Genomic DNA, 25,262 nt, shown 5'->3' on the forward strand with positions numbered 1-25,262 from the left:
TGCACTTGGGAGACGGATATCAGTAAATCAAGTTGAGAGAAATCTGGCAGAGAATCTGGGGAGAGAGTACATCTTCAAAGGCAGGCGGAGGAAGAACATTGAGATAACTAAATAATCCATCAGGAATCAGAGAATGTGATGAAAGTGGTGTTCACTTTTATTTAGTTTCCCAGAGAGCTTAGTCATGAGCTGTTGCATCGCAGGTATCCTGTGTGAGCGCCTGAAGTGAAAATTGCAACCATCAGTGTTTTCTTCCTCTTTTACACAGAGGGGTGTCTTGTTGCCACAGGCGAGCCAAGACCCTGTCATGGCCTTTATGACTCCTACCTTTATCAGTCCCGAAATCCTAAAGTGGCCGTGGGCTTTGCTTTGTAATGAGTAAACATTCAACTAAGTGCCCCATAATCCCGTGATTCCTTTATGGCGAGCAGAAAAATTCTCCAGCGGATCGATGTGTGGGGGCCAGGGACAGATATGGCAAAAGTCCTAGGATGAGAAAAAGGGCACCCTTTTTCCTAGCTTATGAAAAGAGGAGTGGAGAAGGAGAGGAAAAGAAGGCCACAATGTTTCCTCCTCCAAAATGTGTTAAGTAAAAGCTCACATAAATCCCCTTGAAAGTGGATTAGCAAAAATATCTTTTCCTCTTAGGTTTCATTCAGACAGGAGCCAGTCTCTAAAACGGGGTGTCCTTATCTAAACATTGGACGGAATTTTATTAATCAAAGGCAGCAGTGCGCGAAACATAAGTCTAGGTTTTGGCCTAGTGCAGCATAGTAAGAGCCACTCGCTTTTCACAGTTTCCACCCAAACAGTGGAAGCTGGCACCACGTTATAGGAAAGCTCAATTATAATATCAGGTTGGTGTTATTACTGTTGATTATGTGCTTTTGAAGACCCGTCTTGCCCCTGAGTTCACTTCCTCTCCTCTTCCCTGGCTGAGACGCGCTCTTTGAAATCGAACTCGCCTCGGAGGTTAATGAATCACCGGCCTGGTTCCCTGTTTTACTTTCACCCTTACCCTTTGTCACATTGACATGCACATACACACTCGCACACATTGGATTTGAGCCTTGCTTGTGTAGTTTTTTAGATCGGGATGCCCGTTGGAATTGGTTCTATAAATCACAGGCGGCCGAGCATACCAGGAGTGTGTGTTTTCTTAACCCCTGTCATGTTCATTTCAAATAAACTCAAACATTGCTTGAGTAAGTGCATGCTTGTACAGATCTAACACACTCATTAGATCAGAGAGAAAAAAGACTCCATAAGTCTTCCACCATCAACCGATAGTTCACAGGACTTCGAATTATAGCCACGTTACCTAAAAATATGTTTGTCATGCAACTTTATAGGAAACATAATACCATTTACATTAAATATTTTCTAAACAATAAGTATTTCTTTCCCGCAAGTTCTGCGCCTGGCAGCCAAAGCGTGATTAATGGCTTTGTGATTATGTTTAGACAACTTAAGCACCTGTTTAAACCTGCATCCTTTGATTTTTTTTTTTTTTTTGACCTCTTGGGGGCAGCACACCAAGCTGCAAACACATTGACATATTATCACCTTATAAAGTTGTACTAGCTATCATGTTAGCAAACAGTTTCCTATATAAACATCCAGGAGACACATAGCAACGTTAACATTCATTTGAAGTTGTTTTTCCGGCTACCTGGTAGACATAAGTGAAATATTAACTGGTTTTTTTTTTTATCGCAAACTCCGAAGGGAAATATGTGGCTCTTTAGTAGCTAAATGCTCCAGTAAGTTTTCAAAGCAGTCACTAAATTTGTAATTCAGCACTGATGAGTTAGCATACAGAGGGTTTATCAGAAACCTTTTACTGAAAACAGCTGCCTGTTTCAGCTGGAAACAGCATTTATGACAGTGTTAAAGTAACATTAAAGTTACATTCAACACTGTTTGAAAGCAAATACCTAAAAAAGCTTTGGGTAATAATTCTCTCTCTCGCAGAGTCACTCTGTAGCAGCTCTGTCAGGCTCTATTGGTGAGCATGTGAGCATGCTAACATCAGCAATATTCAGTGTTTACCATGCTCAGCACCTTAGTTTAGCATGTTAGCATGCTCACATTTACTAATTAGTGCTAACACAGTCATGTCAAACAAAAAACCTCTGACAGTGTGGTGCAACGAGCTGTCAAGTCAGGGCATCACCAAGTGTTAGTCTCAGAGATTGAAAAATACAGCCAATGCAAAAATGCCAAAAACTGCAGTTCATCATATGGCCACTTGAGGCTGGATCCCAAACAGAGTTAAAATGCCCAACTTTACAGTAGAAATAAACATATTTACAGCCGGTACAAAATATGGTACTGGTCTCAGTAGCAATTCCAACATTCAACTGTAAGGAGGATAAATTTGTTTATAACTCCCCCGTGTAAGTTTTAAGAAGACATAAAGTTATGCGTGATTAAGGGTGGGAGCGTTTGAGTGACAAGCCAGCTGCAAGATGCAAATATGGTCATGTCTGGCTCCACAAATGTCTGAATCCGAAAGGCCAAGTAGTATGGATTGTAGTAGACCAAATTAGTATGTAGTATGTCCGAAACCGTAGTAGGGAGGAGTAGTATGTTACCACCCCTACTAAACACGCCTACATTGTAGTATGATCACAGAGCATACTGCAGGGCTACTACTTACCCAAAATGCACCGCGGGCTTCCTCTTCGTCGTCTTCTTCATCGTAGACATTGCACGGCATGTTACCGCCCTCATCAGTCTCCTATTTAAATGCAACGTGCTCGCTGCCCGGCAAGATTCAAAACATCATGGCGGAGCAACGGCAGCCGGCGGCTAGAGCAGCGCATCAATACAGATTTAACTACACGCACACTTTGTTACATTACATATATATCTACATTACATATATATCTGCATATATATATATATATATATATATATATATATATATATATATATACACACAGTTTTCATTGGTCAAAAATGTATTTCTGCTAATATGATTATGAACAAAGCGGTCTGTTTTATACTGGTATTAAGTTAGTTTGATATTGGACATTCACATTCGTTTGACATTCAAAAGAAAAGTAAATATCTATTATATGCTAAAACCATTTGAGTGAATGATGTCAAACCAACTGTTTAACATAGAGGCTAATATTCGTCACATGCCACAACACTTCTTTTTTAAATATATCTTATGTAGCCTATAAGTTTTGAGGACTTTTTAAATGTAAAAAAAAAAACTCATATAAAGCTATTATTCTCCATATAAAGCTATTATTGACCATGTGACCTCTGGATGTCAAACCAACTGTGCAATATTAGAGGAATATTAGACTATGTTAAACTTAAAGGCCTCAATTTTCACTAAATTGATTCATCAACTTTCAATACTTTTTAAATCTCTGCAGACACCCTGGATGTAATGTCTTGCAAACCTTTCACAACTCACCAGCCCATGTGCAGTAGATACAGATATCACTTAGCACGGGATCATTTCTAGTAGCATATGCTATAACGACTGTAGCACTGTACAGCCCTGCTGTAATATTTAGCGACATTTATGAGGCCAACAATCAGACATCAGAAAAAACACTATTGTCACATCACAAGTGTACAGCTGTAAAACCTCATGTTACATGTTACATGAGTGAGAGGGGACAGGGTACAGACCCAAAGAACAGTCAGGTGGGTAAAGAGTGGCCAGCTTCATTTTTGGGCAATTTCAGTAGTCACAGGTGCGTTCAGATTTTGGTGCAGTACCTCAGCCAAACCAGCAGATGGGGTGCTTTCGTAGGCACTCCATCTGCTGGCAGAGCAGAGGTACTGCACATGTGCAGTACCTCTGCTCTGCCAGCGGATGGAGTGTTTTCCCACTAATCTTTTAGTATGTCCGAATGGACCCAACTTGTTTAGTAGGTAGGAGTAGCATCTAGTGGTAGTACGTAGTAGTAGTATGCAGTATGCCAGTGGGCCTTTCGGACGCAGCCCAAGATGGCGATGGATGAAACTCAAGGCTTCCAAATGGCAGTCCACAAACCAATTGATGACTTCGTGGTAGCTATGTCCATTATTCCATGCAGTCTATGGGGATCACCAGTCATTAGGATTCAGCCTCTGGGGCTGTTGAGTGTCTTTACAAAATTCAATTCAATCAGTCTGGACCATTGGGGTGGAGAGATCTAGAACCATGCTGCTAGCTTTGTGTATTTAATCTCAGAACCCATTTGTTATCTTTATGATAACGACAAGCCACTGGGGGTGATGGCCAATATTTTGGGAGATCTAATGCAGTAAGCCTATATCCGGGCAAAGACTTAATCTTTGGTGCGCTTGTTATTTTCGGCTAATTTCTAAAAACATATATCTGTATAGGAATGTGGATCAAATGGTGAAAAAGCTAATAGAAAGCTAAATCTTCATCAGACAATAGGCTCAGAGATTGCATTTCAGTGTGTTCTGCCTCTTCACATGGACTGTTAACCTGCTACTGATTGATCAATACTAATCAGACTACAAATGGAAACCAGAATGCTTCCAATACAACAATCTTGTCCTGTCCTCTGATAGATGCAGATATTTGCTTTAGAGAATATTCAGCATTTAACCAAAACCCATGATATTTCCCTCCACTTCCTCCCTACAATTTCTCTGCTGCACAGGAATGTCACACTTCCTGTATTGGGGAAAAAATGTTTCCAGTAAATCCAAGTCGGGCATCTTAAGAACATATTTGGCAAAACAAATTTGTAATATAAAATGTGTTTTTGTCAGTATGTCATCGACCCCCTTTCTTTACATGATACCATAACCCAGCACTTGGACCCTTTTTGGAAATATCCAGTCCTCTGCCAGATCGTAATGGTTTAGTCCAGTGGGGGTGTGCAGGATGCTTGACATTGGCACCGGACAGCCAGCTTGTTTGCTTAGGGAAACGAGTTTGATAGATCCCCCTTTTAAGACTCCAGTGAGTGAGAGTTTAGTTGTCATGCACCATTAGCCTGCAGCTCAGTCTGGTCCGAGCGTATCGGAAGATGGATGCAAACTTCAAAATGACAAGGAAATGGTTGTCAGATTTGTCTGGTGTTAAGACACTGAAAGTGTGAGAAAATAATTTCTGTGGACGGCGGGGGGGAAATCTCTTGAGAAAGACACAATCGGCGTGTTCATCTCGGCCGGGCCTCCATTTAGCCTTGAGCAAGGACATCTGGTCACTTAAGTGGTTTTCAGTACATCCTATCCGACACACACACACATACACACACAGATCAGCAAAGCTTCTCTTAATGTCCGTATGCTTGACTTATGTTTGCTTTACCCCTGGCTTGTAGTTGTGTAACATTTTAATTTTCAGCCTCGATGGCAGAGAGGACACGCTTCAGTGCAACATAAGTCATGTCAGTGGAGATCTCATGTTATATTCAGGCACCTAATAGTAGGCTGTATTTGGATAACGCTTTTTCATATCAGTTATTTGGTTTCCCATGCTAAATGCATTAAAATCTCTGGGGTATATAGTTTAGAAGTCTTTAAACTGCTGAGTCAATCTGAGAAACGTGCTGTATTAAATTTCCAGCAATGTATTTAACTAGTTTCTCACAGATATAAAATTAGTCTTCAGTCTCATTCATCTCATTCACTTTGCAGGTGGTGAATTATAAATAGTGCAACATAAAATATGATCTTTTATTTACCTTTAAGGAGACAGATAAACCAAAATGATGGTCCAACAGCTGCCACATGCGCACATCCATGCCCAACAAAAATGTGCTGATGATCCTGGTCATCCGAGGAGGCTTTTGCCCACATTTTACTGTAGTGACTTATGTGTTGTTACAGATGCCTCCATAGTCTAAGTGACTGCAGCTAAGCAGTGCTGAGTGTGGGGCTTTAGACCAGATTTGATTTGTCTTATTTAAGAGTCCACTCTATGGCTGTTTCCCACACTGGTGTAAGTTTTGCTGCAGTTGCTTAGCAGCATTTTTTTTTTTTGCCCCACAACTTAAAATCTGCAACCCCCTACAATGCAAAGAACCTCAAGTACCCCAAACCCACATCCCCTGCTCTGCTTCGCTCTGCCTTGGCACAGGCCCGGGAGGCAAGCAGTTGACCTCGGTCATTACAGGGTGTTTATGACCCACTGAGAGCAGCTGAGGGCCCCCGCTCTGTGAATTTGTGCATCCTAGAGAATGCGGGCCCTGCTGTGCTGCTAATGGGCCCTATCCAAGATGCCCCTCAACCCCCACCCATCTCCCCAAAGAGGTGGGTTACTCATGACGTCTTCTGATATCAGATCTCCTCTGCTGTGAATTCCTCCAGAGCCCATGACGATTGCCCTCATCAAGAGGAACGTGCGGTTAAGAGCACAGACCAGAAGAAAAAACACACAATGCTGTGTAAATGATTGCAAACAGAAACTCAAGTTTTACTACAGTTTACTTCCATTTCCCACCATCACTCCTTGCTCCAGAGTGGTAAAATAGGATGGTCCAGTGGAAACACTGCAGCATTAATAACAAAGAGCTTGTTGTCTCACTATTTATTTTTTATTTGACCCCATACAGAAGAATCCATACTTAAATAATAATAAAACATGGTTTTGTTTTGTATGTTAAAAACACCTCCCTCCCATGTATTGACCTGATATGGTAAAGGTAGTATAATCATCAGTGTAACAGGGTTCCTACAGCTTAACCCCAGCTAGAATTAAAGCTTTTTAAGACGTTGTAAATGCCACTTGACATGAAATTAAAAATCAATTTTACATGACCAAAACTGAAGTAAAAAAAAACAGAAATCAACATCAATTTCGGGAGGTTATGGACACTTTTGCCCAAATGTTTATTGTAACATAAAACAACACCAGGGTAGGACCGAACTGGTAAAATTCCTGCCATTTGTTGGTAAGTTTTCTGGGCGATTTTTTTGTTTTTTACTCTGGATGTGGAATTCCACTGTCTTGATTACCACCGTACCAAGTTTGAAAAACTTCCTGGTTGAATTGCCAGTTTTTTGCTTCTTTACACTTCCCTATGTCATCCAGGGTATGGTGACAGCTAGCTAGCATCGTGCCCGTAAACAAAATATGATTTTTATAGGTTCCGCTATCCGTGTGTAATGTTAATGCAAGAGGCATTCAGGATATTATTAAAAAAAGATATTATTTTGATTTGACAATGCGTCAGAAAAAAATATTCATATAATCCTACTGTCTTAAATCAAGCTTTTAAAACATTTTAATACAAATAAAGCCTTATTTTCAGATTAATGACGTCAGTGCCTTTTAAGAGTTTTTAAGGATCTGCGGTAACCCCAGTCCTTTAAATTAAAAAAAAAAAAAAAGAGCTTTAGGTAATAATTCTCTCTTACAAAGTCACTCTGCAGTGGCTCTGTCAGGCTCTATTGGTGAGCATGTAGGCATGCTAACATCAGCAATATTTAATGTTAACCATGCTCAGCACCTTAGTAAAGCATGTTAGCATGCTAACATTGACTAATTAGCACTAGCACAGTCATATCAAACCAAAACTTTTGATGGTGTGCTGCCGCCAGATGTCAAATCAGGGCATCACCAAGGGTCACAATGAAGCCAATGCAAAAGTGCCAAAAACTGCAGTTCATCGTATGGCCACTTGAGGCTGGCTCCAAAATACCGTAAATCCCCATTGACTGCCAAGTTAAAATGCCCAACTTTACAGACGAAATAAACATGCTTACGCCCCGGTACAAAATATAGTTTTGGTCTCAATTGCTAATACCAGCATTCATGACAACTGTTGAGTACCTGCAAGATGCTTAAAAAAATGTATAAAAAAAGGGTATAGAGCAGAGTTATATATGAATTTTTGAATGTATATTTAAAGACATGCCCATGTTCCACAATATGTTTATCTGGAGTGAAAGAAAGGCTCAAATCTCATGGTTCAAACACACTGTTAGATTTTTATAACGTGATTTCAAACATGGCTCCAGGCTCTTTCTTGCTTCTTTGAAATGAACAATTTTGTATGAAGTGTTGTCCAACCACATGTAAAGGCAACAGTGTTTATATCTGTTCCAATGGCAGACTGCAGACTGTCGTAGCCTCCTCTGGCTGCATCACTCTGCCTCCTTGATCTTTCTCCAGGAATATTGTGGCCTCATCTTGTAAGATGGAGACCAAAATGTGGCGTATTACCCTACAGGACACCTCTGATTGGATCTTTGTTTTTCAGCTTGCTGTTTGGGCCAATGATGGGGACGCAGTGTTCATCAGGGAATTCACTCTGATTCGACGAGATCACCTTGCAGAGGAGCCTCTCCATGATGGCAACCAGAAACCAGAGGACCCAGTAAGTGCCCGATCAGAAAACACTGAACACTTTTAATTTCAAATCTCCATCTTTTTTCCTTTTATAACTTAAATAAGAAATAAATTGAGAAGTCAGATAAAACTAAATCAGTCAATAAATCTATTGTAGAGTGTTTATGTAATGCACCACACCAGAGGAGTGAAAAATCAGCCATATTATACCTCAGTAAGTGAATGATGATCGTGGGACACTGGGAGTGGAGGGCGGGCTGACCTCGCTTGATGTGAAACAGGGCAGCACATGCAAACACACGCACTTAACACGTTGTAGGGTGGGGTGGCTTTTTTGCATCGCATTACTCCCACTCTGTCATCACCTTTTGATGAGACATGAGTCCTGGCCGCAGCAGTTTTCTTAAGCCGATCTCTCACCCAGATGTTTTATCTAATTGGGCGGGAGGGAGGGCAGAGCTGCCGTTGTCACGGAAATCGACGTCCAGCTCGCCTATCTCATCATTCCTTTGTGATGGGATTGGTCCTGGCGCAATTTGAGAGGAATCTGTTAGAAATGATCAAAGGGTTGTGAACAGTAATATCTTGAGTTGCATTTTTCTTTTTGCTGTGAGGACATTATGTAACTCTCATGGTCTGGTTTCCATGCACTTTTCCGCAGATATGACCTCCTCTGTCAGGTGAGAGGTGAAAAGTCCTGACTACACACATTTCACAAGCCTCCATGCTTCAGTGAATGACCCTTTGACCTTAACATAGAGAATATTCAGCAGCCCTCACACTCTTTGAACACTGATCAAATATAGTGACATTTCTTTTGAAACAGATGATCTGCTTGAACTCACCATCACACTGTAAAGCAGGATCATGAGGGCTCATTTGAACATTCACATGTGCAGGATAGCCTTACAGATCAGTGGCAGACAGAGGTCATATTCTGTTTTAAGAGGGGATCAGGGAGGGAAACTCTTTTTATTATGAAGTCTAATATTCATGTTGTCCTACCTAGTGTCTCAAAGTGACATATATTTGACAGTATTCTGTTCCATCTTTGCTTTTTACATGCTCTTTTATATCCATAAAGCAGACTTAATGGAAAAACCATTAAAAAACTATCAGAAGTCAAGAATGTAAATGCCGTGGTACATGCTTACAGTGCTCTAGTTAGAAACCACAAACAGCTATCTTTACAGCATTTGGATTTCATATTGTAACCAAGCAGTGATGTGATTTATGATTCACTGACCTCAAGCAAATTTTTGAATTTGCATCAGCAAATGGTTTTCAAACCAAACATCACACAAACGACATTTATACGTCCACTCCCACATACTGAATTTATGCCATCCAGGCGTCAGTTGCTCTTTATGGGTTTCATTATAGTCAGTATGGTTGCATTATTTTTGCCATCACCACACAGGTGCACATAAGATGTCCTGGGAGATTCACTTATTTGCTTTCTTTCCAAGACTTGGATGAGAAGAGCTACAGCTAGAAGACAGTTAGTATAGCTTAGCATAAAGATAAGCTAATCTACTGTTTGGAAATGGTAGCGCCAGCAAAAGTGAAAGTAAAAGCCAACCTCAGCTTTGTCCACTTGGGGTTTTACCTCGCTATATTTGCTTTTTTCTGGCACTGTTTCACCTGTTTTGATAGCTTCTTCTTGGATTTGTGTTACTTACGGTCTGGCAGCTGGTCGCCACCTTTTTATAAAGTCGCCACCTTTTTATAAAGTCTGGACCTCACCTGTGCACTGTAAGAAAATAGAGGCAGAGGTCAGGGTCTCAACAATGAAATTCTTAGATGCTCAAAGGTCAAGGTCACTGTGACCTTTTCTGTCTTATTCTTGTGAACGTTGATATTTCAGGAACACCTCAAAGGATTTTTTTTTTTTTTCAAATTTGTCACAAACGTTAACTTGGACTCAACGATGAACTGATTAGATTTTGGTGGTCAAAAGTCAAAGGTCAAGGTCAGTGTGACCTCACAAAACATGTCACTGGCTATAACTCAAGAATTCTTCCGCTAATGATGATAAAACTTCACACAAATGTCTAATAGGGTATAATAATGAAGTGATGACATTTTATATCCAAAAGGTCAAAGGTCAACTTCACTGTGACATCACAATATTACGCAAAAACACTCTTCTGGCCATTCCTCAACATCATATCTCAGGAACAGAAGGGGAGACATTTGGTCAGATACTGAATTGGTTACACTTATCTTGGGTGTCCACCTTCAAACTGTGCTGATTGTATAGATCCTCTGTGCTGCCGGGGTGAAGATGTGTGTGAAGCATGTTTTCACAGACATGGTTGTAAACTGTAAGAGAGACTTGACAGGTGCACGGAGGCATAGAGCTAGGGGCTGGTAATTCTAGTTAGCGTTTAGTGTCTGTTCTTAGTGATAATGTCCTCGCAGAATGATGATCCTCTGTCATTCTGCTCTGCACACATGTAGCAAAATGACAATAAAGCTGAATTGAACTGATATAATTTAAAGGCCATATCGCCCAGCCCTAGTCTCTGCAGATATATACACCAACACACACTTGATGTTACTGAGAGTGGTTACTTTTGCATGAGTCTATGAATTGGTTTAAGGAAAATGCTGCATAGTATACCTTTAAGAACATACATGAGAGTGGTATCGTTCTTCTACTTTCCGCCAAAAAGCGAATAAACATTTCCCGAAAATGTTGAACTCTTTCTTTAATTAATGAACTTTAGAGGTGTTGGAACATTGGAGAGAGCCAGGCTGGCTGTTTGCCCCTGTTTCCAATCTTTATGCTAAGCTGAGCTAATTGCCTGCTGGCTCTAGCTCCACACTTAATTCACAGGCATGAGTGTGCTATCCATCATGTCATCTAGCTCTCAACACGAAAATTAATAAGCATATTTCTCAAAATGTAGAACTATTTATTTAAACCATTATTTGGCGAAACTGTCGAGCTTTAAAGAAAAACTTATGCACTTAATTTCAGCCTTAGAAAGATGTAACCACTGCAAGCTGCCCATTGACCTTTAAATCTAATGCCATTAAAATGAATACAGATGAATAAAGATAGTATCTAGGAAGAGTTTTATAGGAAGTTTTAGGGCAGTTAAATTTGATGTGACAGCCTGCAGGTTTTATCTCATATTAATTAGAACAACAAGACAGATAAAAAGTGGCTCCTGCTACATGTGTGATGCCAACATGTCTTCAGCTGAGGAGCCTGCAGACTCCCAGGAGCCACACTTGTGATTCCTTTCAGCACTCAGCCGATTTTCAGTCTCTGTGCGCCTGTAGCGCTGTTCTGTGTTGGATCTTGGTTCAATATTAAGCTTGATTCCAAGCCAAGACAAACGCAGCTTAATTAGCAAGCAACCCAGGAGGCGGATCTCAGACTCCAAAGTGTATTCGCTTTCTCTAGTTTAACTTTCATGCGTGTGTGCCAGGGTCGGTCGGTGGGCAATAAGACTGACCTCCCCAGCACCCTTTACCCTATCCCTCAAGAGGGCCACAGATGAATTGTTCTCTCCGAAGGAAAGTGTTTTTCCTGGCAGCCTCAGCACAAGCTACTTCGTCGGAATAGAGCTGTCTTAAACAGCTTAGGTCTAACATACCTTTGTAAATTAACCCATATTTATTATGTGATGGCAAGTACTGTAGAGCTTCAACAATGTCAGCATTCATAAACAAATATCAAGTTAGTTTATTGGGTTGAGAGGTTCCTGAATCAAAGTGTGCGGGGGGTCTGATGGCTAAAATGTTGGCTGCTGAGTCTGAGAAAGTCTTTTTTTCCCCCCTCTGTAACTTGACTGAATGAGCGAGACTGTGAAGATAAACAGAAAAGCCGGTCATAAATCTCTCTACGACTATTCCCTCTCATTGTTTGGCCATGAATGAAGTTTTCCAGCAGCTCTGAGAGCATCAGCTAACTCAAAACCGGTAAAATATGCTTTAAAATGTGTAAAAAAGTTCTGTCAGATTTATTTAACTGCAGGGAGATAACTGATCTGCAACTTTTTATCTCTGTAAAACTAAAACTTTACAGGTTAAAAGGTTTGAAACTTGATGTCTTGAGATTTAAGTTGCTGTTCCAAAGGTGATGCACAGGTGGCAGCTACCGCTCAACCTCAGGGCGATTAACAGAGAAAGAGAAAGGACAGAGAACATGATTTGTAAACTTCTAATCTTTGTCAGAAAGTGAAATTTGAAGTTAGCGTAGAAGAGAAAGGCACAGCCTTCGAAAAAAAAAAAGTGATACAAAGAGAGACACACGGTTTTCTCCTCAGCTGGCTGCTGTCTAGACGGCGAATGTGATCATCCTGTCAACAGACAACTTTAAAGTGGGTTACTGAAAGGTGATCCTTCATTTACCGGATGGGTGTGTGTATGTGTCGGCTACTAGTTGTATTTGTGTGATAGTGAAGCAGCACAAACCTGGCAAACTGTGTGTAAGCTGCTCCCTGTATGCTTTGTGCATTGATTAATTTAGATTAAAAAGAAAGATTAGTACAGCTTTAAAGGGACAGTTCACCCCCAAATCAAAGATACATGTTTCCTCTTACCTGTAGTGCTGTTTGTCAATATAGATTGAGTGTAAGTTTAAAGGTCAATGGGTGTGAGTCGCCGAGTGTTGGGAGATATCGGCTGTAGAGATGTCTGCCTTCTCTTCAATATAATGGAAGTAGATGACACTTGGCTTGTGGTTCTCAAAGGGGTAAAAAAAATACATTTTAAAAAACTCAACCCACAGACCTTGTTGTGAGCAGTTTCATGTAGGAACTATTTTCTCTCGACTGAACTACACCTCGCAGGAGAAAGCATTCATCTACTAATGGAAAAGGGGCCCGTGCTTTTGACAGCGTCTCATTCGCGCCTCCTTCTGTGTGGTGATATCCTCCTGAGACCCAAATTTTTGTTTGGTATGCATTTTTGATTTCTCCCAGCTATGTGGGATCAATAGGACCCGCTAAGTTTTAAAAGACTAAACATTGTCAACGATAATGAAGTCCCGATGTCCTAAAACCAGAAGATAATAAAGTCCAGTCTTCAAACAAGTACTTCCTAGTAGGGTTGGGTCGGTATGAGAAAAAAAAAAAAACGGTCCGGTTTTTGTGAAAAACCGCATCAAGTCGGTAATACTGGATTTACGCCACTTGGGGACACAGTTGACTCATTTAAAATAAAAAACGACCATAGGACAACAGAGTGACAGTAACATGTTGTTTCTTTTATTCCTTACAAAAAAAATTTGCAGCTTACTCAATCAGTGCAAACAAGGGTTGCCTCCTTCGTCTGGCTCAAAGCCAAAGTGTTGCCATATTGGCGCATTCTTTGATTTTTTCGAGACTAAATTGTCCGCCATTATCGACTCCCCGTCACTATTAAACAAACTCCAGGCTACAGTAGAGGCCTCGGCACATGCGCACTCGCACCCCCAGCTCAGTCCCCGCCCCACCCCCACCCCCTCTCTCTCCTGCTCGCTGTGCGCTTGGTGAAGAGGCAGACACAGGTGCTCACAGACTCGGGCTTACTATAAGTGGAGCGGACTCCGCGAGGAACATCCGCAGTCATTCGGGCTTCCATAGTCGAGCACACTTCCGCGTTGTAGTTTCCTGTAAAAATGTCCGGGAAAAATCCCCACGATGTGAAAAATACATGCCGAGCAGTCTTTTGTCTGACACTGGTGCGCGGAGTGGAGTCCGCGCGGTCGTAAAATCTGAGCTTTGCGTGCACAGGGCTTGCGGACGTCCGCTTTTACCGAGTCCACTCTGCGTACGTTCCGCCCGAGTATGCGGTCCGGTCGGTCTCAAAAAACAAAACCCGGTCCAAGATGGAGTACCGAACCAAATTGGTATTACTGAGAACCGACCCAACCCTACTTCCTAGTTATCAGTGGTTTAGATTGTTAATGTTGCTAAAATTGGTCAAATTTGTTGCCATATCAAACTACAAACATTATTAATCATAATTAAACAAGTTTCAGGTTTTGTCTACCTTTGTCGGGATTGGCTGCAGACTGACTTGGCAGAGATGGCTGCCATCTTGTTTTTACATGGATTAGTGTATTGTGCTCTTCCAGACACTAAATGGGACAAAAAAGTGTCCACGAACGAGTACAACAGATTTAAGTTAAGTGGGACATAGTCTCTATATACAGACTCTACATTCAGTGAATGTAGAGTCTGTAGGCAAACCCTGGAGATCTTGCCTCCGGAAGGAGAGTAGAAGAGTCCTGGTTTCCGGTTGTAGGCTGTTTGTAGTCCGCGTGATATTGACCAATCATGTTTGAGCCGGCTGCAGTTGTTACCAGGTTAAACGGTCCGTGCGGTGAACTAACGAGGCAGAACATAATTGGCGTCACTGCAAACTCTGAATCCATCGCAATGGTTCAGCATATTTACTTATATATAAACGGAAGTTGGAAACGTAAATTTGCCTCCTCCGCCCAAATCAAACTTGAATGCCAAAAAATCGGGGGTCTGCCCCCAGAGGTTGTATTGCCGTCTGCCAGAAGTCAAACGCCGAATACAGCCGATGGGTTCCGAAAATGAGTGGAACAAAGTATAAGGTCAAGTAAACCCAAAATGTGATGTCCTCATATGAGGACACAGGGTCTCAGGAGGTTATGGTTGGTAGAAAGAAAATAGTTCCTACATGAAGCTGCTCACGACAAGGTCTGTGGATTATCTTAAGTAACCGGGTCATGATTTCCAGAAAAAGACATTGCTGTTGTGTTTTTCAAATGTAATTTTTTGGCACTTTGAGTACCACAAGCTGAATGCCATCTAGTTCCATTATATTAAAGAGAAAGCAGACGTCTCTACAGCTGATATCTCCAACACTCGGCAGCTTACACCAAAATATCTACATTGATAGATATCACTACAGGTTAGAGGAAAAGTGTGTTTGAGTGAACTGTCCCTTTAATATAGGAACCAATATTTGTTTAAGTAATTAGTTACCTCCCAATCTGTAGTTACTACTTGTATTTCTATAACCGTATGTACCTTAAGTAGAGGAGGTGGAAACACAAACACACACAAGTACTTGTAATTAGTTCCTTTGCTCTGTTAACAACCCTGCACTACACCGAGGGTCAGGATGCACTGATTGCTTCTCTTGGTCATACTTTGTGTTATCCACACCAATAATGGCCAGGATATTATGGGTTGTAACAGCTAAGTGTTTGGTAATGACAGTTATTAGAGCCCCACTTTGCAGCAATGACTTCAGGCCTGGAGTGAGGACACCTCTGCTTTGCCTGTCCTCACATGTTTCATGGAATGGTGGTTATGTCCTTTTGCACTGTTGTTTTATTTTCTCACCTTTTCTCCCTCTCGTCTTTCTGCGAGATGTTAGATGTTTTGTTAGACGTGTCCTCCTCGCTGCCCTCTGCCTCTCTCACTTCATCACATGCCAAGCAAGTCGGGCCTTAATGTTTTTACATGCTCAATTGCACCTCAGGCAGTAACAGTCTGGGGCATTTTTTTTTCCTTTTTTCAAAACCTTCAGGGTGAACAAGTGCCGAGACGGTTCCGCCTTTTGGCAGGGTGTCAGGGTGCGGAGTAATTGAGGTTGGGCGAGCGGGGCCAAGGGCCAGTCAGGGTGGCAAACAGGGGGAAGCACTCAGTGGCCGGGGCAGCAGCAGCTCGTAGAAAGAGAGGCCCAATGCTCAGCTGCACGCCGTCTTGGCAGCTGTGTTTTGCGTGTAGCGCCAGGTGGAAAGGGCAACAGTTTTGCACAATTAAACACTTCATTTGTCTTCATTAAAAGGATGGGCATGTTAGTTTTAGCAGGCTGAGAGGATGTGTAGGCTCAAGTTTTTTTCCACTATGTGCTGTGCCCCCTGGTGTTAACACCACTTCAACTTAAAGCTTTAGGGGATTTCTGAGCTTTTAATGTCGTAAAAGTGGCCTACTTTTAGCCATAAGTTTTATTGCCTTACGGCCCAGACACACCAAACCAACATCAAAGAACTAGTGCTGACGAAGGCCAACTGTTGCATTGCCTCATGTCACCTGTGTCTCAGCCAAAAAGTTGCACTTGAACACATCATAAAGGCGACAGACAACAGCCAGCTAGCACATACGTTCTGTGTCTGCCTGAGAGAAAATAACTCTCCATACTAGCAGGTGGCGCTTGTCTGTATTCGTCATTAAAAACTGGAAACTGGAAGACTGACAGGACGGATTCAAGACACTAGTCAGACAGTTAGCAAGTTAACAACACAACCCAGTGTTGAAAGAACAAAAGATATTTACCGTTGCTGTAACACAAAAATATCAAAACATTTCTGCTAAAGAGCTTGATGCCCAAAAAAATAATCTTACCTAATATAAAAAGTTTGTTTCGATCTCACGCCCTCTTGACCTCAGGGCCCTTAAGGTACCATGCGGAGGTTTTGACCACTAGTAGTGCCATAGAGCAAAGTTTGAAAGAGTGGTTCTCAGTTCTGCACATGGACAATGATGCACATGAATGCTTACAGTCCTGCCCTTGGTTTTACATTCTTCCACAGACTTGGGTTTGAATTCTTCCAAAAAATAATATGCCCTGAAAAGGTTTTAAGAGGAAGGTAATGCACACAACACATTTATTCTGTTTAAAGCCCAGTTCAGACCAAAGATTCGCGATGAGACAAAACCGTTTTAGAACGTTGCAGAGAAAAGTTGCAGTGATGTGAACTGCACTGTCGGAGCTCGACTCAAGCTGGCTGATGGTGTCACCTGCAACTCAGCTGGTCAAATTGCCAGAGGCTGATTTTAGAACAAAAGCACATCACTTGTTTTCATCAGCCATTCGGCTTGTAGTGAAGTCCAATGGTCAAATCAAAATGGCCACAGCTGCCATGTTCGCTTGCTTCCGTCCTCATGGTGTGCTGGTGTCGGAAGGCGGGTGCGGCGGCTGCTAGCTGTATGTGCTTAACACTGTCACTATCCTCATTCATATTTGAAGAAGTTACAAATTATATTCAGCCTCAAAATAAGCTTGAAAAGCTGGAAAACAGAATGGAAATAGGAGAGTTGTTGCATAGCGATGATACACCATCTCATCTAGTTGCATTTTTCTGAACCGGCAGGTTTTTAGAACGTTGCAGAGCGGCCAGAGCGAGTAGTCACCTGTTTCAACTCATCTCATTGCAAATGTTTGGTCTGAACTTGGCTTTAGAGAAGTGACAAAGTTTTAACACAAATGTAATATTAACAAGTTTTTGGTGTTTTTTTTTTTTTTTTTTTTTTTTTACAAAAAAAGTCACCACAGGTTATTTAAAAAAACAGTTTGACATTTTGGGAAATTTGCCCATTTGCTATCTTGTTGAGGGGTTGGATGAGAAGATTGATGCCAACCTATTGGCCTGGACCTGTTGTCAGGCAACCAGCGCAGACTCAAGGAAGGCCCATAACCCCTGCGTAAAAAGGTGACTTGTAGCTAAGCTAGGCTAATTGGCTGCCAGCTGTAGCTACATATTTACCATAAAGAGAGTGTGGTATCAATCTTCTCATATAATTCTCTCCAAGAAAGCAAGGACGCATATTCCCAAAATGTCAAACTATTCCCTTGACATAGAAGTGCTCGGATCAGGTTATTTCAAGTGATCAGATCCATAACAAAAATCATCCCTTCTTCAAAATTCAACAAAAAATTGCGTCATTATTCTCCCTTTGAACTTTGATGCACAGATAGTGAGAGGTGAAAAATTGTGAAATGTGGAAAACCTTGTGCAGATATTGATAGGGTGCTCTTTTCATTGACATATAACTAATCAATACATTACACGCAGGAACACTGATAGGAGAGCAGAGGAGCATTTACTGACATGCTGTCATTCACTGACATGCTGGTGATAAAAAGTACAATGTGTCCCATCACCATTTTGTGAAATCATTGTTTTTGCTCATATTTATTCATTTTCAGAGTTGTTTTCTTTAGAGAAATCAAATTCTTTGGATCTGTCCTCATTGCTTGCGATTGACTGGGTTGTTTATTAGAAACACTGCCTGTATGCGAAGCCGATCATGCTGTAGTTGGATTGGAAAACCTCGGGTCCAAACAGCGAGTTAATAACTGCTTTCGTGACGCCAGTTAGCCATGAATGCCAGTGTTTGTTTCTGCATAGCCAGCTATCTGAAAGATACCCTGACTCCATTGAAATTAGCTCGCGAGACAGGCCAGGACAACCCTTTTCTTCGCTAGAAACGATGTCCATCGTGCATTTAAGACAAGAAAAAGAAAGGACTGAACAGGCGAGCAGTGAATCAGGAGACATTCGCCTCGCTGACTTGTGCGCTTTGGCTGGGCTGACTGGTGTTTGGCACATGCGAGCGCTGTTTGGAGGCTCGGTCCCAGTGCTCTTGAAGAAAGTGCTGAGTGCTGGTGAATGTGGTGTAAAGCCACGTGGCTTTGGACTGGGGATCTTTCTCTCACCCCTGTGTTTGTTCCATCAACATATGTGTTCAGTAAAGCCTTGGCCCTCGCAGTGCCACATCGAATATCTCCCCCCTTGCTTGATGTGGTGTCACACCAGTGCGCTGTGGGTACTGGAGTTGTGCTGCTGAGGTAATACCACCAGGGACAAGACCTCACCACAGTACCCACATAACAAATGTGGGTGTGTGTGAATGCATGCAGCCAGTAGTATGTCTGTTGCTGGCTACCGTTGCGCACACACTCCCATCTGGAGAGGCTCTTGCACAGCGTACCCTCATGTAATCCCATAGATGTTTGTATTTGGATGCTGCCATGTACATGCACTGTGCAATACGGGAATCCATATGTGATTTCTGCGCCTTTAGAATTCAACACTATCGCATGTCCCCTCGCACATGCACAGCATCCAAAACTATGTCTTTGATTAATGGGTGAAACCTCCCCCTCCCTTTCCTCTCCCCCATCATCCTCACAGTCTTCTCTCCTCACCTCCTGCAGTATATGCTCCTCCTCGGCGTGTGAAGGCACGCACACATTTTCTGGGCAAGTGATTGATTTCTAATTGTTTACATTTCACTCCCTGTTGCAGATGTTTGTATTCTACTCCATGCTCAGCGATGCATTTACGCAGGCAAGCACAGACACAAACAGAGACACACTTGTACAATGGGGATGGGTTGATGCCAAAAAGTTTCATCCAGGAATTTTTGGATGTCTTCGCTTTGGTTTTGGCACTGTATGTACTAATTGCCTCCAAGTGGCGATTGTTACTAGTAAGCCTTTTATTTATTTTTTTGGTTCTGCGTGTGTGTGTTTGGGCACGTGGGCAAGATCAGTCGAGGCCATGAATGTGGTTTCATACTGGTTGAATAAGAGACATAGAAGAAATTAAATTTTGCTGCAGAATATTGCAGCCAAACATCTCAATCGAACATGTTCTTGTTCTGGGTGGGAGTCCCCCACCCAAACTCTTGGACTTGGAGCTGTTTATAAAAAAGTCAACAAAGATGTTGCTTCAAAAGAACAAGAATATGTCCAGTACAAGTTGTTTTTCACCTTGTGGTTCTACATGAAATAAACAGACTAACTTCAAGGTAGCAGTTGTAAACTTTAATAACTTCAGTGGCACTCCAATGTAAGCTGAAGTGTTCATCTTGGGCACTTGGCTCAGGCAGCGTGCAGTATGTAGCCAGTATCCAGTGTAAGCAACAGTGTTATCCAGAGTAACAGCAGTAAAAATCTGTTGCTGAAGGATCCCTGCCACCCATGCGAAGCAGAGTTTAGGTTCAGCATTCGGCAAGGTGCAACCCAAAACGTATCCCTGCCTTTGATGTGGGCTCTAATGGTTCTGTGCGGTCGTGGTTGGGCATGTACAGCACAGTAGCAGAACAAACATACACATCTCCCAGTTTTCCTATCTGGAAAGCCATGAACTGGTTTGCTCTCTGTAGTATTGGCTTGTTACAGTTTATCCAGTACAGCTGGGTGGTTTACTGGAAGAAGGAGTTGCAATTTAAAGGTCTTAGACTTGATCCCTGAAAGAGTCGGTGTCAGTCAACTGTCATAGCCCTGACTGAGGATCCTAGTGAACTTATGTAGTGGTGTTTTGTGCAGTTCTTCCTCTCTTTGAGGGACATTAATGCCACCATCACTCAAACTGCCTCATTTAAAGTTATATCATCACTTCTCGGCCTTTTGGCTATCAAGTGTAGTATCTGTTCTTATCAGTTTAATATCTGATACGTCCCCTACCCGGGGACCATATATTAAATTGGTTTTTGGAACAGGGAGATGGAAAAGGGGCTTGCCCCGTCCACTCCACGCATCGACCTGGTATTGCAGCACCTCCAGGAATGGAACTAAACTAAACTAAAGAAATTGAAATATGACTTTGTGGGATTTAGTGGCATCTAGCTGTGAGGTTGCAGATTGCAACCAAATGAAGCTTCTCCCGTGTGCCAACCACAAATGCCACTGCAAAAACGCAAGTGGCCCTATGGAGAACATGGATGTAGAACTGGAGATAACGTTGGATGCGGGCCAACATTCATTCCAATGACTCAGTGGTGCGTGAAGCCAAAAAAGCTCAATTTTCATGGTATGAAATTACTTCGGATGTTCGGCACTGTGGGGCCCATAGAGCAAGTGTGCTAGAAACTTAAGGTGGCCAAGCAACTAACTTCTGCTTTAGTGCTACACTAACTTGGATGGGGCTAAAATCATTTAATCGTGCAGCTGTTCTAGACTCCCACCACAAAATGTTATTGGACCAAATGGATCAAAGCCTGATAGTGAAATAATTTCGTGGAGGTTGTGACGTTCAGAAAAATGTATCCGCTGATTTACACAGCCTCATTCACAATGTAAGTCTATGGGAAAAAGTCTTTCTGGACCCAATGGCATCATAGGGTCACTATGACCACTATGTAAATTTGGCTTCAAAGCCTGGCACTGTTCCTGGGCTTGATTTAGAGCCAGTGTTTGGTTTGTCCATTCTGGGCTACTGTAGAACAACATGGCAGACTCCATTTAAGAGGACTTGCTCCTTTTTTAGATTCCAGTGGCTCATTCTAAGGTAACGAAAACACAACAGTTCTAGTTTCATGTGTAAATACGCTAATGAAAACATAGTTATAAATATTTTATTCAATTTCTGCCAGTAGATCCCCCTAAATCCTACGCTATGGACCTTTAAGAAAGATGTAAAACCAAAAGATGGCATATATTTCCTTGAGAACTGCAATGATTTCCTCTAATAAGTTAATTGATTGAAAGGAAAATACCTGCAACTATTGGTTTAGGCCATTTTTAAGCAAAAATGACAAACATTTGCAGGTTCTAACTTGTCAGATGTGTGGATTTGCTGCATTTTTTTGGCATATATGATAGTAGCATTAAATATCTTTAGGTTTTGAACTCTAGGTTAGACAAGATAAGCCATTTTAAAGGCTTCACTTTAGGCTCATGGACGCTAGGATAGGGGTTTTTACATTTCGTAGGCCAAACAATTCCTTGACAAAATAATCCACAAATTAATCAATAACGAATACATTTGTGAAGTTCAGCAGTTATGCAAGGATAGTGTGTAACACCAAATGATTTATGTGGGAAAATAACTCAAAACAGCATCATCTTAGAAAATAAAGTTCCCTCTCACTACTTCTCGATGCCTCTCACACGCTATCCGAAACATTATCCCATTGTAGCAAAAACGAGAGGATTATTATAACTACATAATAGATTTTGTGGTCCCATCATGCTTGTAATTTATATTTTTGTTACGTTAGATACAACCCACATTGCAGCGACTCAGCCTGAGATGTCACAGTCAAGCAGCAGATTCATAAAAAGGCTCTACGTTTTCAACATTTGTCCAACAAGGCATTTTTTCAGCTTTTCAGTAAAAGTCGTTTTGGATGACAACAAACGCTTTGTTTCCAAAAAGTAATTTAAACCTTGTTCTTCTGTAGGACATAAAACAGTGCAGCTTGTCTGTCTGTAAGTTGTGTATTCTTGAAAGACTTTAAGACCTTTATAGTCCGGCGCTTAACTCGACATCTCTGGTTGCGCAGGACTTACAGCCTATTGAAAGAAGGTTTTGATCCGCACAGTGAGAACGTGGTGGTCTCCTCTCTGGTGCATGCTGAGAACCCATCACTGCAAACTGGTGTAATACTCTGAGCGTGAACATGAGCAAATCAAGACCATGACGTGTATGTGTGTGTGTGTGTGTGTGTGTGTGTGCGTGTGTGTGTGTGTGTGTGCGCAGACTAACAGCGGGCCCACAAAGGCACACACATGCAAGCTCACACCCTTCTGCACACACTCACAGACAGTTTTCGCTCTCAGGGAGCCCTGGGAGAGAAAGTATAATCTGTTCACAAACCACAAAATTGAAAAATGACCCTGACACTCTTCCAAGCTGAAAAGTGAACAGTGCTTGCAACACAAGAAGGCATACTTACACCAAATCTTTATACAACACGGAGGTAAGCCTTTGACTTCAAATTAGTGTAATTTAAGGATCTCTTTAGGTTGAGGGTAAAGATTCATGTGAGTCTCTGATTCACTCTCATGTTGTCTCATGTTCACACACACTCACACACACTAATCTTCTGCAGGGCATAAAGCATGGTATTCCTGAAGAATTTTATGGTCCTTGGCTGGTGCTTAACTCTGCATCACTGGTAGCTTTTTTTTTTTTTTTTTAAAGATTGAGACTCTCACACATCTTGCTTGTCTGTGGATGAGTGAGACCTCTGGAGAAATGTTATGAAACTGTTTTAATGTAGAGGTATCAGTGGATTTTACACGTTTTTATCGAACTAATGTCTGAAAAAAATTCTCCTGGTGGGTTAGCCAAGTTGGCTTTACCACAAGTGCAAATGAAGGCCTATTCAAAAGATTTTAAAGGAGATGTGATTTACGGCTAATTAAAGGATAACTTAGGTATTTTTCCAGCCTGGACCCTATTTATTCCATTATGTCTAAGTGACCAGTGGGAAAAACAATTTTTGAAATAGGCCCAATATTGAGAGAGAGAGTGCTGAGGCAGGCAGCAGCAAGACAAGCTGCAGTGTAAACTATTGGGGCATTTGTGCACCATCAATTTACTTCCACTAAAAGTGCTTGTTTTTGCTACTGACATGCTCAGATTGTTAACATACGTTTCTGAAAACATTATTGAAAGGATCCCTACAAAGATAGAGCTTTTTTATAGAGTAGGATTATTTTTGTTTTACCAGAAACAACCCCAAAATAGCGATCAGCAAAACCACCAGACTCCATTTAAATTAACACTTATTTTAGCATGTACAGAGCCAGCATATTTCCATGTCTATCTTGGTGTTCTTAAGGGTTTCTTTCAACCAAACCAGAGCTGGGGATTGTTGGAACAGTGAGGAGACAAAGAGGACAGTTTTTGTGAGGCTTTTTTATTTGTCTGTTTGTTTTTATCGACTTAGAATGAAGTGTGTTTTACGATGACAAAATTCGTGTTTATTTAAATGGAGTCTGGTGGGTTTGGCGAAGACAATGTCAGGGCTGTTTCTGGTTAAACAAAAAGGATCTTGCTGTTTTACCAAAAGGTTTCTATTTGTGGGGATCCTCTCTGTAAGTTGTCAGACACTTAAAATAACTATCTGGCAAAAACTTTTAATGGCGGTACATTAACAATGCACAGATGCCTGTTAACGTTACATTGCAGCCTGTTTTGCTTCTCTCTCAAAAACTGTTGTCTCCATTTGTCACTTAGATACAAAAATATGTGAAAATAGGATCCAGGTTAAATCAAAGTTACCCTTCAACCAGAGTTTGTGTTGTTTGATTACAAAATACAGATGTTCTAACAAATTTCAAAGTACACAAAGACCTCTGCCAAACAAAGTCAAAGCATCCAAAGGAAAGTTTTAGTTAATGATGACCTGCACAGTGGCACAATTCCCAGCAGATGACGAATGCACATGATGCGTATGAAGGATATTCAGTGTCTCTTAATCAGCAATATGCCTTTATTATAAACATCTCATATAAACAGAGGCAGCTTGTTTTAGATGACACGGCCTTGTGGTCTCCCACAGATGCATGTTACCCTCTCCGTTGTACAACAAACTCCGCTGTGGTTGCGGCTTAATTGGTCTTGCTGCTGAGTGCTGATGCATGAGGTTTGCAAATGCTCCCGGGCTGATTGTGAGCACGGCCCGTTCTCCGAGTCGAACATGAGCGTAGAAACCACGGAGGCTTCGAGACACGGGGCCTTTTCTATCCATCCGGCAGCAGCGTGGTATTAATTCCAAAGATGCTTCCCAGATGCACGCACCGGACACTGTATTTGGAGAAGCTGATATTTTAAGCACAGCAAAAGTCGTAAAAGCCCATGTGTGATGCCAAAGCGATTTTAAGGGATCAGGATTTAAGCATGTGCGTGTGTTTTTTTCCCCAAACAGCTTTATGAAATGGTAAAACTCTGAGCTTTGGGCTAAGTTTCACCATACCTTTGCTTTTTATGTTCTGTTTTTCTTTTTCAATCAAACAGCAGACATTTGAGATCTATTGAGGAGTCAAAAGTAGAGATAGATATGAACCTTTTACAAAAAAAAGAAAGCACCTATCTTAAGTCCTGTATCGACCAGCATCTGGTGCTTTAAAGGATGAGCATCCTCCCACAACATGCGTGCAAACTTCCCGGATTCCTTTTCCCCAGCTTTTTTTTTCTGAACCCCGACCCAAATCACAATGAAAGGTGACCCAGCGGAGCATTGAAGCTTCCAGATTTATGAGCCCGGTGAAGGTCCCACGATGATAACATTGCCTGGAGGCCTCGGGCCGGGAGCCAGGGTGTTAGTTGACTAAAGACAACTATTCGTGTTGCGTTGTCCCCCGATGAAACGTCTGCATCGTGTTGTTATACGGCGTGTCTGTGAAGATAGTCTGTCCATGATTTATGATATTAATCTTCGCATCGCTGTGGAGCCAAATGTGAATGTCTGTGGTAACAATATAAAGCCATCAATCACTTGATCACTGAAGAAATCATTAATATAGCAACAAG

General features: G+C 41.7%; 1 protein-coding gene and 1 non-coding gene across 9 annotated transcripts in view; both read left to right on the forward strand.

Annotated features, from left to right (window-relative positions):
• The window catches only part of LOC126404551 (ADAMTS-like protein 1), a 123,774-nt gene that overhangs the window by 39,869 nt on the left and 58,643 nt on the right, over positions 1-25,262 (forward strand). For all 8 annotated transcript variants that reach the window (XR_007571495.1, XR_007571496.1, XM_050067832.1 and 5 more), the window contains one exon: positions 8,199-8,315. Coding sequence is in view for 6 of the 8 variants with exons in the window: in XM_050067832.1 (XP_049923789.1) it covers positions 8,199-8,315 (117 nt within the window). In the remaining 2 variants the exon portion in view is untranslated. The remainder of the gene's footprint in view (positions 1-8,198; positions 8,316-25,262) is intronic.
• On the forward strand, positions 20,392-20,579 carry LOC126404733 (U2 spliceosomal RNA). The gene has a single exon (XR_007571507.1). It is a non-coding gene; the product is annotated as a U2 spliceosomal RNA (small nuclear RNA).

The sequence above is a fragment of the Epinephelus moara genome, chromosome 17 (assembly GCF_006386435.1).
Source record: "Epinephelus moara isolate mb chromosome 17, YSFRI_EMoa_1.0, whole genome shotgun sequence".
NCBI classification, from domain to species: domain Eukaryota; kingdom Metazoa; phylum Chordata; class Actinopteri; order Perciformes; family Serranidae; genus Epinephelus; species Epinephelus moara.